Source organism: Ranitomeya imitator, chromosome 1, assembly GCF_032444005.1.
Source record: "Ranitomeya imitator isolate aRanImi1 chromosome 1, aRanImi1.pri, whole genome shotgun sequence".
NCBI lineage: Eukaryota > Metazoa > Chordata > Amphibia > Anura > Dendrobatidae > Ranitomeya > Ranitomeya imitator.
This window is the reverse complement of record NC_091282.1, coordinates 842,723,751-842,736,512: the sequence shown is the minus strand read 5'-3', so window position 1 is coordinate 842,736,512 and position 12,762 is coordinate 842,723,751. Positions and strand designations below refer to the sequence as shown.

At 39.6% G+C, this 12,762-nt stretch overlaps 1 protein-coding gene across 1 annotated transcript; it reads left to right on the top strand.

Moving 5' to 3' along the window:
- Positions 1 to 265: 265 nt before the first annotated feature.
- LOC138648378 (olfactory receptor 11A1-like) lies at positions 266 to 12,106 on the top strand. Its single transcript, XM_069738113.1, has 2 exons — positions 266 to 431; positions 11,241 to 12,106. Exons 1-2 carry the CDS (start codon positions 266 to 268, stop codon positions 12,104 to 12,106), a joined length of 1,032 nt encoding a protein of 343 aa, XP_069594214.1.
- Positions 12,107 to 12,762: the final 656 nt, after the last annotated feature.

Here is a 12,762-nt window from a genome sequence, read left to right as displayed (position 1 = left end):
TATGGCAGGAACACAGGATTGGAAGGCACGGCAGGAACACAGGACTGGAAGACACGGCAGGAACACTGGACTGGCAGGGTATGGCAGGAACACAGGACTGAAAGGCACGGCAGGAACACGGGACTGGTAAACAGAGACAGTCAGAGTCACAGCAAAGGATGCACGGAACAGAGCATAGGAACCTAAGGAGATGCTGGCAATAAACCAGTGAACGCAATAGATGCAAAGGCGTCTGAGCAGGGCAGGCGCTGGGAGGAAGTAACCGATGGGCGCCGCCATATTGGAGGTGGAGCCGCCGGGTCACGACCTCTCGGAAGCCCCAGCGACGAAAGGAGCGCGTCTGCGCATGCGCGGACTGCAGAATGGACGAGCGCCGGAGAAGTTGAAGACGGAGAGCAGGAAGGAGAATCGGGAGCATGCCGGCTGGACAGGTAAGTATGAGGTAGTGGCGTAACAGGGGTCTTTTCCTACAATTGCATTTCTAGTTGATCCAGCCATACCATTAAGGCCCTAGCCGTACAAGTGGCCGTGACAGCGGGCTTCAGACCACCCCCCGCAGCCTCCCCTTTTAAGAAAAAGTCTGCTTTTTTGTCCATGGGGTCTTTTAACGAGCCATGTCTTCAAATGGGAGTGCAAATTTTTTGGAGGTTTTAGCGATAGCCACATCTAATTTTGGGGCTTTCCTCCAGAAGGAGCACATAGGATTCTCAAAGGGGTATTTTCTTTTAGGAATGAGAAGGCCTTTTTCTCTGTTTTTTCCATTCTTTCCTGATTAAGTCTTGAACTTTATCGTTCAATAGGAAAGATCTTCTGGATTTTTGTTCAAGTCCGCTAAACTTTATATCCTGAATAGTTTTATTTGGTCGGGAATCCATGAGGCCCATAGTGGATCTAACTGTTTTGATTAAATTATCTGTTTCTGTTATTGGAAAACAGCACCAACCATCCTCAGAAGAGGATGAGCAAGCAGAAGATTGAGAATTATCAGAATCTGACTCGCTTCTGCTATCTGAACAACTGGACTCCGAAACAGGGGAAATATACTTAGTTTTGTGACTTTTTTTCACCATCTTTTTTAAGGACTTAAGTGAATCCTCCACCTGGCTTTTAATTAGGGACCCTAAGACTTTCAGCAAAGTTTCCTCTGAAACTGTTTGCTGGATACAGGATTTACACAGTCTCTTCACCCTAGTAGTGGGTAGATCCTCAGCGCATAGTGCGCATATACTGTGTTTGGTCTTGCTGACACATTTCTTCCCCTATGGAAAGAAGAGGAATAGGCCCAAATTATAAAAGTGACTTTCACGAAGTCCACTTACCACCCAGCAGAGAACGGAAGGGTACCGGATGCGATGGCACTTTATATGGATTTTCTTTCCCGCTGATGACCATGCTAGGACTCTTACTATGTTGAGAGCCTGAACGGTTACTGCTGCTGCATCTATGGGAAGGATCCTTCACCGTCCGTCTCTTCTGCTGTTGTGGCTGCTGCTGCTGCTGAAGGCCTGACCGAGAGAAATCCTGGCTGGGAGAGTGACCCAAAGGGGCCTGCTCATCCGGGAGCTCCTGGTCGCTTATACCTGGTAGGGATGACGACTCACTGGTAAGCCCCTTCCTGAAATCCAGAATGACTTATAAAGCTGCTCCCGGACCTCCCCCAGCCTCTGTTTCATTAAGGGAGCGCTGTATGCCTCTATTACAGCATTCCCAGTAATGCACTGTGCGCTCGACGTCATCAGGATCCCATGCATGCGCAGTACCGATTTCCCAGGGATGCATTGCGGCCGATATCTCGCACGTGTGCCCTCTGGTTCCGAAGCTCTGGAACACATGCAGCCATGAGGGATGTCACACACACTCCGGGAGAGGTGGTCTCGTGCTCCATCTTCTGGTACCTCTCCCCGCACACCCTCAAGGGCCCGCTGACACTGGCGGTGGCTCTTTGGAAACTGCGCCAGCCGAGGCAGTGAACCCCCCACCTGAACCGAACTGAACATCCCCGGATCCATGCGGAGATAAGGTGCGCTGGCTGTATGGTTCCCTCAGTACAGGAAACCAACTGATGCGGAAGAGGGTACCCCCTTTTTATCTATAGGTTTCCTGTCCCGACGGGTGCCATCATGGGGGGAGAGAGAAAAGTCTGCATTTATAGTGATAGCTATAAATAGATGCTATGTCATTCTATTTCTAAATAGCAGCAACATGCCTTGGCAGGAATATGCCTAAGCATTCATTTTGCACGCTGCACTATTATGGTATTTCACATTTTCCCTAGCAATCATGTGGGTATATGAAATAAAAGGGAGGGGAAAACAATATTAAATAATTTAGTGTATACTACTAAATAAACAATAATAAGGGTCAGGTTTTTAAATCCATATTTCTCTAATGAACCTTAGATACAGGTAAAACAAAGCTATATTGTTTTAGCTACGATATAATCAATACAGACTTCAATGATACCAAGTCATGCAGTTATATTGAAAAGAACATCACTTATCGTATATATATATATATATATATATATATATATATATATATATATATATATATATATATATACGGTATATGGAGATCAAAGGGATGGCATTAGATATAGGTGATCTTCATAGAAAAGTCAGCCATGATGAGCTATGATTCCACCTCCTTGGCATTCAAAAACATAATTTCGAAATGCTGGCATATTTTAAAACAGGACAAGATTATTGTGGAGCTACTAACAACTCATCCCAGATTTGTCTTAAGGTGGGCACCAACTTTGGGCATTCAAATCACTCATACTAACAAATGCAACTTCATCCTCACTAAATAATGCCAGGTTAACCTTCCAAATCAAGGGGACTTTGTGTCTTGCAACTATTGGCCTTGTAAACTGTGTTCAATAAAAAAAGTCCCTCCTGAAGCAAATTACTAATTTACTAATAAAAATTTAAAAAAAAATGCTGGTCTGAAGTAGTCCAAGGATTCTGACTTAGTCCACAACTGGCAAGCTGAAAAATATAAACAGAGAAAATTAAATAAATAAATACAAGAGACATTCCCTCGTTCACCAATTTATTAACCACGCAGCAGTTAACCTCTCCTAGCCTTCTAAATGCTGTGATTGCTATTTATCATGGCATTTACAGGGTTAAACAGCTAGGCCATGAAAGTCAGAGCTCAGCTATCACTTATGCTGAGTTTCTGCAGGTAATTGTGCAGGTACAGTTTATGTGTCCACATGATGGCTATGACATAACTATATGTCAATTTGTGGGAACCCTTTCCCAATCATGACATACAGTTACATCATATGCCGTAAAGGGGTTAAACTCATGCTAAATAGTAGTCAGTATCTTATCATTTAAAGTGATTATGATTAACTCCATATAAAGTTTAAAGGTACCGTCACACTCAGCGACGCTGCAGCGATATAGACAACGAGACGATCGCTGGAGCGTCGCTGTTTAGGTCGCTGTAGAGACGTCAAACACAGCAACTCCAGAACGATGCAGGAGCGATCCTGTGACGTAACGGCGACTCACTTATCGTTCTCGCTGGTTGTTAGCTCCATGTAAAACATTGCTGGCATCGTTGCTTTTGCTGTCAAACATGATGATACACGCCGACCTGACGACGAAATAAAGTTCTGGACTTCTAGCTCCGACCAGCGATGACACAGCGGGATCCTGATCGCTGCTGCGTGTCAAACACAACGAGATCACTATCCAGGACGCTGCAACGTCACGGATCGTTGTCGTTCTCATTGCAAAGTTGCTGAGTGTGACGGTACCTTAACTTTTCTAGTAAGATTTTGCTGACATTTTCTTAGTTGAATTTTACAGCCAAAAAACATAGGCCATAAACAGCTTACAACAAAGCAAATGGATCTCATTGTTGAAAGTTATCAGTCCAGAGAATGGAACAAAAAAGGTTCCAAATCATTAGATATACCTTGAAACATTGTGAAGACAGACATGAAGAAGTGGCGTAAATTTGGCACAACAGAGACATTACCTAGAACTGTCATTCATGACATTAGGAGAGCACCCTGACTGTTCTATTACAGTAATGTGATTTCACAATCAGTATGCAAAGGTGGTATGTCTGTCCCTGATCTCAATGAAGCAAGAGATTAAACATTATAGTAGATAAACTACAAAACGGGAACTCAATCAGGTTATAACAGAAGCTGCGTATTCCCTAATAATAACAACATCCACAATGGGACATATTTGCGGGCAAATTATTTAAAAATGCCGCTGTGTATTAAAGACTATAAATCCCTGGAGATGTTAGTAATTGTATAGCTGGATATTTCCCCTACTTATATGTTCCAATCATGTATTTTAAAGTGTGATTTTCTGGCATAATAAATGGAGGATAAGCTTAACTCTACAGGTTTCTTTGCATCCATAAGGTACTATACTGAACTTAGCATTGAAAAGATCATTTCTATAGTTTTCAGATATACATCCTTACTAGAGAATGATATGTGATTATTTCTACACGAAAAGCAAATAAACCAGCGTACCACGATTATCTGGATTATAGCATGGGCAAAAAAATGCACCTGACCTGGAGTCTCCAAAAGAATACAAACCTGCAACATCCCTACTATAGTATAGTAGTAACCTAATCTACAAGTCTTTCATGATAGCTTGCCATGTACCTTGTTATAGAGCTATTTATGGCAAATCTCTCTTTATTGAAATGATAAATGCTGAATATACAAGCATTAATAGGGTATGACGGAATAAATTTGTACACTGTAAGGCACAGTTATGTGTTTACTTTAAGCCCATTTTTTTGCCCAATAATTTTCAAGTAATTTGGGCAATTATTTGGGCATTTCTATGACACCAATACTCTATTTCTTACCTTCCCTTTTCTTCCACACAGAATTTCCCAGCAACCTTCCATATGTGGGGTGAAAATAAAATTATGTATATATTTTTCATTAAGCAGATTTTTTTTTCTTCTGAACTGCTGTTGTATTAGGCACCGGACATATAATGGTTCCTAGCAGATGACAGACATACCCAGAAGCAACTAGGCCTTGATACAAAAACTATTACAACACCGCCAACCATTATCTCCTACCTTATTTAGGTCCTTTATAGCCAGGATTAGGCTACAACCTCGGAAATCTACAAAAAAAACTATTTATGTGAGGGTTTTCATATTAGAAATCTTCCAGGGAAGCCACAGCAGTTTCCCCTTCTGCCTTTATTATCTTCCAATTACCCCATCCATAGACTTAGAGGACCTGTCACTAGGTCAAAAGTGACCAGTTTTTGCTCTTATTTTATTCCTGCTGCTCCCCTCAGAATTCTGATTTTTTTTTTTTAAATCCGCCATACTATTCCAAAGATATGGGCGCTCATTGCTAGTGCTAATTTGAAGGTGTTAACTAAAAGGGTGTAGCTCACAACACACTTTAGAGGCATGTATTTAAGCTGCTCTGTATTATTATCCTGTGAGTAAAGCCCTGTTGGTAAAATAAATAAAAAGCAATGCATAATAAAGCACATATCAGAAAAAATATTCTGAGTACTCAAGGAAGCAGCAGGCTAAGCACAGGAAAAGCACAGGCTACTTTTGATTTAGTAACAGGTCCCTTTTAAAGCCAGAAGATGTAATTTGACAGATTTGTAGACAGGTTCAAGCAGTTTTGAGTATACAGGTTTTTCAGTGCAGAAGACAAAAATGATCTATATCTGATAAAATATAACACAAAGTTTATTATCTTCACTTGAACTGTTGATTAATGAAAACAAAGAAGTGTAGTTACTTTTTAACTTTGATGTTTTTGTACTCATTAAGATAAATGTCATCTTTGCAAGTGTTAAATGTTGGCTCCAAATCACCAAAGCAAAAACCTTGATTCATTAATTCATTAAGGGGTGTACACCAGAATTCTGGCATAAAACACCTTATTAAGTTTAAAAAAAATTGTGACATTTGCCCTTTACATACTAGTCACGGCCAGCTACGCCAATATGGGCATAGCTTGGGTGGGATATATGCTGGACGGGCAGTGGCTGTGATTGTTGTCAAATTCATGAGAAGTTACGCCACTTTAGTAGAGTATCTTACTCCAGAAATGTACATCAATCGCTGATAATGTGATCATAATATTTTACAAAAATCACATTACATGCAAACATGTAAAAATTATTCAAAACATATAGCCTTTCTTCCCATCAAAAATTCAATAAATCCATTGAGACAAACATCCCCTTAATCATTGACATTTTTTAAACAACTTGCACGCAAACACCCATATTTCATAGAATCATAGAATGTTAGAGTTGGAAGGGACCTCCTGGGTCATCTGGTCCAACCCCCTGCTCAAAGCAGGATTCACTAAATCATCCCAGATAGATATCTGTCCAGCCTCTGTTTGAAGACTTCCATTGAAGGAGAACTCACCACCTCTCGTGGCAGCCTGTTCCACTCATTGATCACCCTAATTGTCAAAAAAAAAATTTCTAATATCTAATCTGTGCCTCCTACCATTCAGTTTCATCCCATTGCTTCTAGTCTTTCCTTGTGCAAGTGAGAATAAGGCTGTGTGCACACGTTGCGTTTTTTTTTTGCGTTTTTTTGCGGTTTTTCCCGATAAAAACGCTATAAAACCGCAAAAAAACGCATACAATAAGCATCCCATCATTTAGAATGAATTCCGCATGTTTTGTGCACATGATGCGTTTTTTTCCGCGAAAAAAAAACGCATCGCGGCAAAAAACGCAGCATGTTCATTAATTTTCCGTTTTTTTTGCAGATTTCCCACTCCAAAATGCATTGGGAAGTGTCCGGAAAAAACCGCGGCAAAAACGCGTCAAAACCGCGGCAAAATCGCGGCAAAAACGCATGCGGTTTTCTTGCGGATTTCTTGCAGAAAATGTCCGGAATTCTCAGGAATTTTCTGCGAGAAATCCTGAACGTGTGCACATAGCCTAAAGATGATCCTTCTACAATGTGACAGCCCTTGAGATATTTGTAGACAGCTATTAAATCTCCTCTCAGTCTCCTTTTTTGCAAGCTAAACATTCCCAAATCTTGTAAACGTTCCTCATAGGACATGGTTTGCAGACCGGTCACCATTCTGGTTGCTCTTGTCTGAACTTGCTCCAGTTTGTTGATGTCTTTTTTAAAATGTGGTGCCCAAAACTGGACACAGTATAACAGATGAGATGTGACCAAAGATGAGTAAAGGGCAATAATGCCTTCAAGTGATCTAGACTGTATGCTTCTGTTAATACATTCCAGAATTGTATTTTCCCTTTTTGCTGCTGCATCACACTGTTGACTCATGTTCATTCTGTGACCTATTAGTATACCCAAGTTTTTTCACATGTGCTGTTACTTAGCCCTATTCCCCAAATTCTGTATATGCTTTTTTCATTTTTATTGCCCAGATGTAGTACTTTGCATTTTTCCCTGTTAAAAATCATTCTGGTAGTTGCTGCCCACTGCTCCAGTTTATTTATATCTTTTTGAATCCTCTCTCTCTTCTCTAGCATTGTTTATCCCTCCTAGCTTTGTGTCATCAGCAAATTTAATCAGTTTACCCTCAATTTTTTCATCTAAATCATTGATAAAAATGTTGAACAGTACAGGGCCCAGGACAGAGCCCTGTGTTACCCCACTTGAGACATTCTTCCAACTGGATGTGCAGCCATTTACGACCACTCTTTGGGTCCGATCACTAAGCCAGTTATGAATCCACCTAACAGTTGCTCTGTCCATTCCATACTTAGCCATCTTTTCAATAAGGATTGTGAGAGATACTTTGTCAAATGCTTTGCTGAAGTCAAGATATACTATATCTACAGCATTTCCCTGATCCACCCAGTCAGTGATTCTGTCATAGAAGGAAATTAAGTTCGTCTGTCTTGACCTATTGGTTACAAACCCATGTTGACTCTGTTTAATCACATCATTCTTATCCAGATGCTTACATACATGTTGTTTAATAATTTGCTCAAAGATCTTTCCTGGTATAGACGTCAGACTCACCCGCCTATAGTTCCCTGGGTCCACCTTCTTCCCCTTTTTGAAAATAGGAACAACATTTGCTCTTCTCCAGTCTTCTGGGACTTCTCCTGTTCTCCAAGAATTTTCAAAGATTATGGAGAAGTGGTTCAAAAATTTCTTCTGCTATCTCCTTCAGTACTCTGGGGTGTAATTCATCTGGACCTGAATTCATTTACGTTAGCTAAGTGTTTCCTCACTATCTCTCTGTTTATAGATATCCTGGATTCTTCTATTCCCTTAATAGGACAGTGAAAATCAGTTGATGTAACATTTTCTTTCTGAGAGAAAAAAGATGCAAAATATGAATTTAAAAGTTTGGCCTTCTCAACATCCTTTCTTACCTTTTCTTCATTTTCAGGCTGCCGTCACACTATCAGTATTTGGTCAGTATTTCACATCAGTATTTGTAAGCCAAAACCAGGAGTGGGTGATAAATGCAGAAGTGGTGCATATGTTTCTATTATACTTTTCCTCTAATTGTTCCACTTCTGATTTTGGCTTACAGATACTGATGTAAAATACTGACCAAATACTGATAGTGTGATGGCAGCCTCATCCTGTAAAAATCCTATAGCATCTTTGACTTTTCTTTTACTTTTTACTTATCCCCAAAATCCTTTTTTATTGCTTTTGACGTCTCTTGCAAGCCTTAATTCATTGTCAGATTTAGATAATCTGATTCGTGCCCCGCAGGTTCTGCAGACAGCATTATATTCTTCTTTAGATATGCCTTCCTCTTTCCATTTCTTTCTTCCTTTTTAGCATGTGCTTAAGTTCTGTGTTCATCCATCCTGGTTTCCTTAAATGCTTCCTATTCTTCCCTCTTTTCGGAATTGTTAACGATTGTACTTTGAGAATCTCATTTTTCAAGATTTCCCATCCTTCCTGGACATTTTTGTCCTTAAGGATATCCAGCCATTGGATCCCTCTGATTCTCTTTCTGAGTACCTTAAAATCTGCCTTTCTGAAATCTAACCTAGATGTCTGAGTCTTTACAGGTCTTCCTCCTCTAGTTATCCAAAATTCTAAAATAGCATGGTTGCTACGTCCTAGGGTCCCAGACACTCTTACCTCCTCAACCATTTCCTCCCTGTTTATGAGGATTAGATCCAAGGTAGCAGATCCCCTTGTTTTCTCCCCTACCTTTTGGAAGATAAAATTGTCAGCAAGAGTGAATAAGAATTTGTTTGACCTGTTAGTTTTGCCTGAGAGAGATTCCCAACAAATGTCTGGATAGTTGAAATCTCCTATGACAACTATTTCATATTTTTTGGAGAACTTGGCCATTTCACTCTGCATCCATCTTTTCCACTACTGCTCAAAAAAATTGGGGGTGTTTGTTTGCTTTTTAACCCAAAAAAGTGCTTGCCACTAATATTATGTAAGGACAATTATAGAATTAGAAAAATCCAGCTGAATAAGGGCAGGATAAGGGCTGGAAATAGTAGGAAGGTGACTTGTGTTCTTATATTCTCTCTTGAAAATGTTTTCTGCACACAATATAAGGCTGATCATGTTATATGACACAATTATAAATTGAAATTACTGGGTATACAGTAGGTACGGAAAGTATTCAGACCCCTTTAAATGTTATACTCTGCTTCATTGCAGTCATTTCATTTGGTAAATTCAAAAAGGTATTTTTTTCTCATTAATGTACACTCTGCACATAGTAACATAGTAATATAGTTAGCAAGGCCGAAAAAAGACATTTGTCCATCCAGTTCAGCCTATATTCCATCAGAATAAATTCCCATATCCATGTCCTTCTAAAGAACCTAATAACTGTAAGATACAATATTGTTATGCTCCAGGAAGACATCCAGGCCTCTCTTGAACCCCTCAACTGAGTTCGCCATCACCACCTCCTTAGGCAAGGAATTCCAGATTCTCACTGCCCTAACAGTAAAGAATCCTCTTCTATGTTGGCGAAAAAACCTTCTCTCCTCCAGATGCAGAGAATGCCCCCTTGTGACCGTCACCTTCCTTGGTATAAACAGATCCTCGGAGAGATATTTGTATTGTCCCCTTATATACATATACATGGTTATTAGATCGCCCCTCAGTCGTCTTTTTATTAAACTAAACAATCCTAATTTTGCTACTCTCTCTGGTTATTGTAGTTCCCCAATCCCCTTTATTAATTTTGTTCCCCTTCTTTGTACTGGCACTAGTTCCATTATATCCTTCCTGAGCACCAGTGCCCAAAACTGTACACAGTACTCCATGTGCTGTCTAACCAGGGATTTGTACAGAGGCAGTATAATGTTCTCATCATGTGTATCCAGCCCTCTTTTAATGCATCCCATGATCCAGTTTGCCTTGGCAGCCGCTGCCTGACAATGGCTGCTCCAGGTAAGTTTATCATTAACTAGGATCCCCAAGTCCTTCTCATGTCAGATTTACCCAGTGGTTTCCCATTCAGTGTGTAATGGTGATATTGATTCCTTCTTCCCATGTGTATAACCTTACATTTATCATTGTTAAACTGCATCTGCCACCCCTCGGCCCAAGATTTCAACATATCCAGACCCATCTGTAGCAGAATGTTATCTTCTCTTGTACTGACTGCTTTACATACAGTAGTTTTGTATCATCTGCAAATATCGATATTTTACTGTGTAAACCTTCTACCAGATCGTTAATAAATATGTTGAAAAGAGTAGGTCCCAACACCAACTCCTGCTGTACCCCACTGGTCACAGCGACCCAGTTGAAGACTATAGTAATACCGGCCCATCTTGGCTGAAAAAAACCCCAGAAATGTAGAAATTGTAGCAAATTTATTAAAAAAGAAAAACTGAAATATCACATTTTTTATTTTACCAAATCACTGCAATGAAACAAAGAGTGAAAAATGTAAAGAGTTCTGAATACTTTCCGTACCCACTTTATGACAGGCTCAAGGTGGATGGCTCAATGATTGTCCAACTGACAGCTATCATGTGAATCTTTAGGAACCAAGGTTGGCTTCGGCACCAAGAGAGCTTTTCACAGCCCTGAACAAGGAAATTAGAGCTGAACTAGAATGTAAGTATAAATTTGTGTTGAAGAATGACCTTAGCTTATTTTTTTACATTTTCACCAAGGTGCACTTAAATAACACTTGATGGATAATAACAAGACACTAGACTGGAAATTTTATCTTCAAGGATTTCAAGAAATCCATAATGGCAAGACACTCATTTTCCTTTTTTTTCTGATGATATATGTTACAGCATTAGCAGGAAATACATTGATTATTACTGCTGTAATTACCAGTCCTACCCTTCACTCTCCAATGTATTTCTTCATTTGTAACCTCTCATTTGGTGAAATTATATTCACTTCTAACATCATTCCGAATATGCTTGGTGCCGTATTGACAGAAGATGGCACAATATCCGTGGAAGGATGTTTCACTCAGATATTCCTGCTTGGTTATATCACTGTAACAGAATGTCTTCTTCTCACTATAATGTCCTATGATCGCTACCTCGCTATCTGCATCCCACTCCAATACTACACAATTATGGATCCCAAGCTCTGCAGGAATCTCTCCATAGGCGCATGGGCTGGAGGGTTAATATTATCCATTGCATCATGTTCCCTTATATATATCCTTACGTTCTGCGGCCCCTATATAGTTGATCATTATTTTTGTGATTATCTGCTGATCTTAAAATTATCCTGTTCAGACACTACAATGGTTGACCTGGAATCAAAAGTATTGTCTGTTTTGGTTACACTACCATCTTTTATTTTCATCTGTTTCACTTATTTCTGTATTATCAAAACCATCATTAAAATTCCCTCAAGTACAAGCAAACAGAAAGCCATATCTACATGCAGCTCTCACCTATTAGTTGTGTCTATATATTATGGGTCACTGATCGCAATATATGTTGCTCCAAATCAAGGACATTTGTACAACATGAATAAAATACTTTCATTACTCTACACTATAGTGACACCAATATCAAACCCAATTATATACAGCTTACGAAATCAAGAAATTAAAAATTCATTTGCCAAGATCATCAGATGGCTATGTTCCAATGATAATATCAAGGTTGGTAAAATCAAGCAATCACTCAGTCGATAGTTGATTGTTTTACACCTTAACCCCCAGGCCATTTTTTGTTTTTTGCTCCCCTTCTTCCCAGAGCCATAACTTTTTTATTTTTTGGTCAATATGGCCATGTCAGGACTTGTTTTTTGCAGGACAAGTTGTACTTTTGAACGACACCATTTTATTTAACATATTGTGTACTGGAAAACGGGGAAAAAATTCCAAGTACGGGAAAATTACATAAAAAGTGCAATTACACAGTTGTTGTTTTTCTCAAGATGGTCACTGAATGGTAAAACTGACCTGCCATTATGATTCTCTAGGTCATTACGAGTTAACAGACACCAAACATGTCTAGATTCTTTTTCAGTTAAGTGGTGGAAAAAAATCGCAAATTTGTTTTAAAAAAATGGCCCAATTTTCCAAGATCTGTAGCGTCTCCATTTTTCGTCATCTGGGGCTGTGTGAGGGCTTACTTTTTGAGTGCTGAGCTGATGTTTTTATTGATAGAACTTTGGTGTAGACACGATGTTTTGATCACCCGTTATTGCATTTTATTGCAATGTAGCGGCGACCAAAAAAAGAAATTCTGGTGTTTTTCATTTTTTTCTTGTTAAGCTGTTTAGCAAACAGGTTAATTCCTTTTTATTATATTGATAGATTGGGCAATTCTGAACTTGGCAATATCA

Excerpts from the sequence above, each read along its gene's own strand:
- LOC138648378 (XM_069738113.1), top strand. The coding sequence starts at position 266 with ATGGGCGCCGCCATATTGGAGGTGGAGCCGCCGGGTCACGACCTCTCG. Across the intron at positions 432-11,240 it reads GGAGCATGCCGGCTGGACAG|CATTAGCAGGAAATACATTG; the intron begins GTAAGTATGAGG and ends TATATGTTACAG.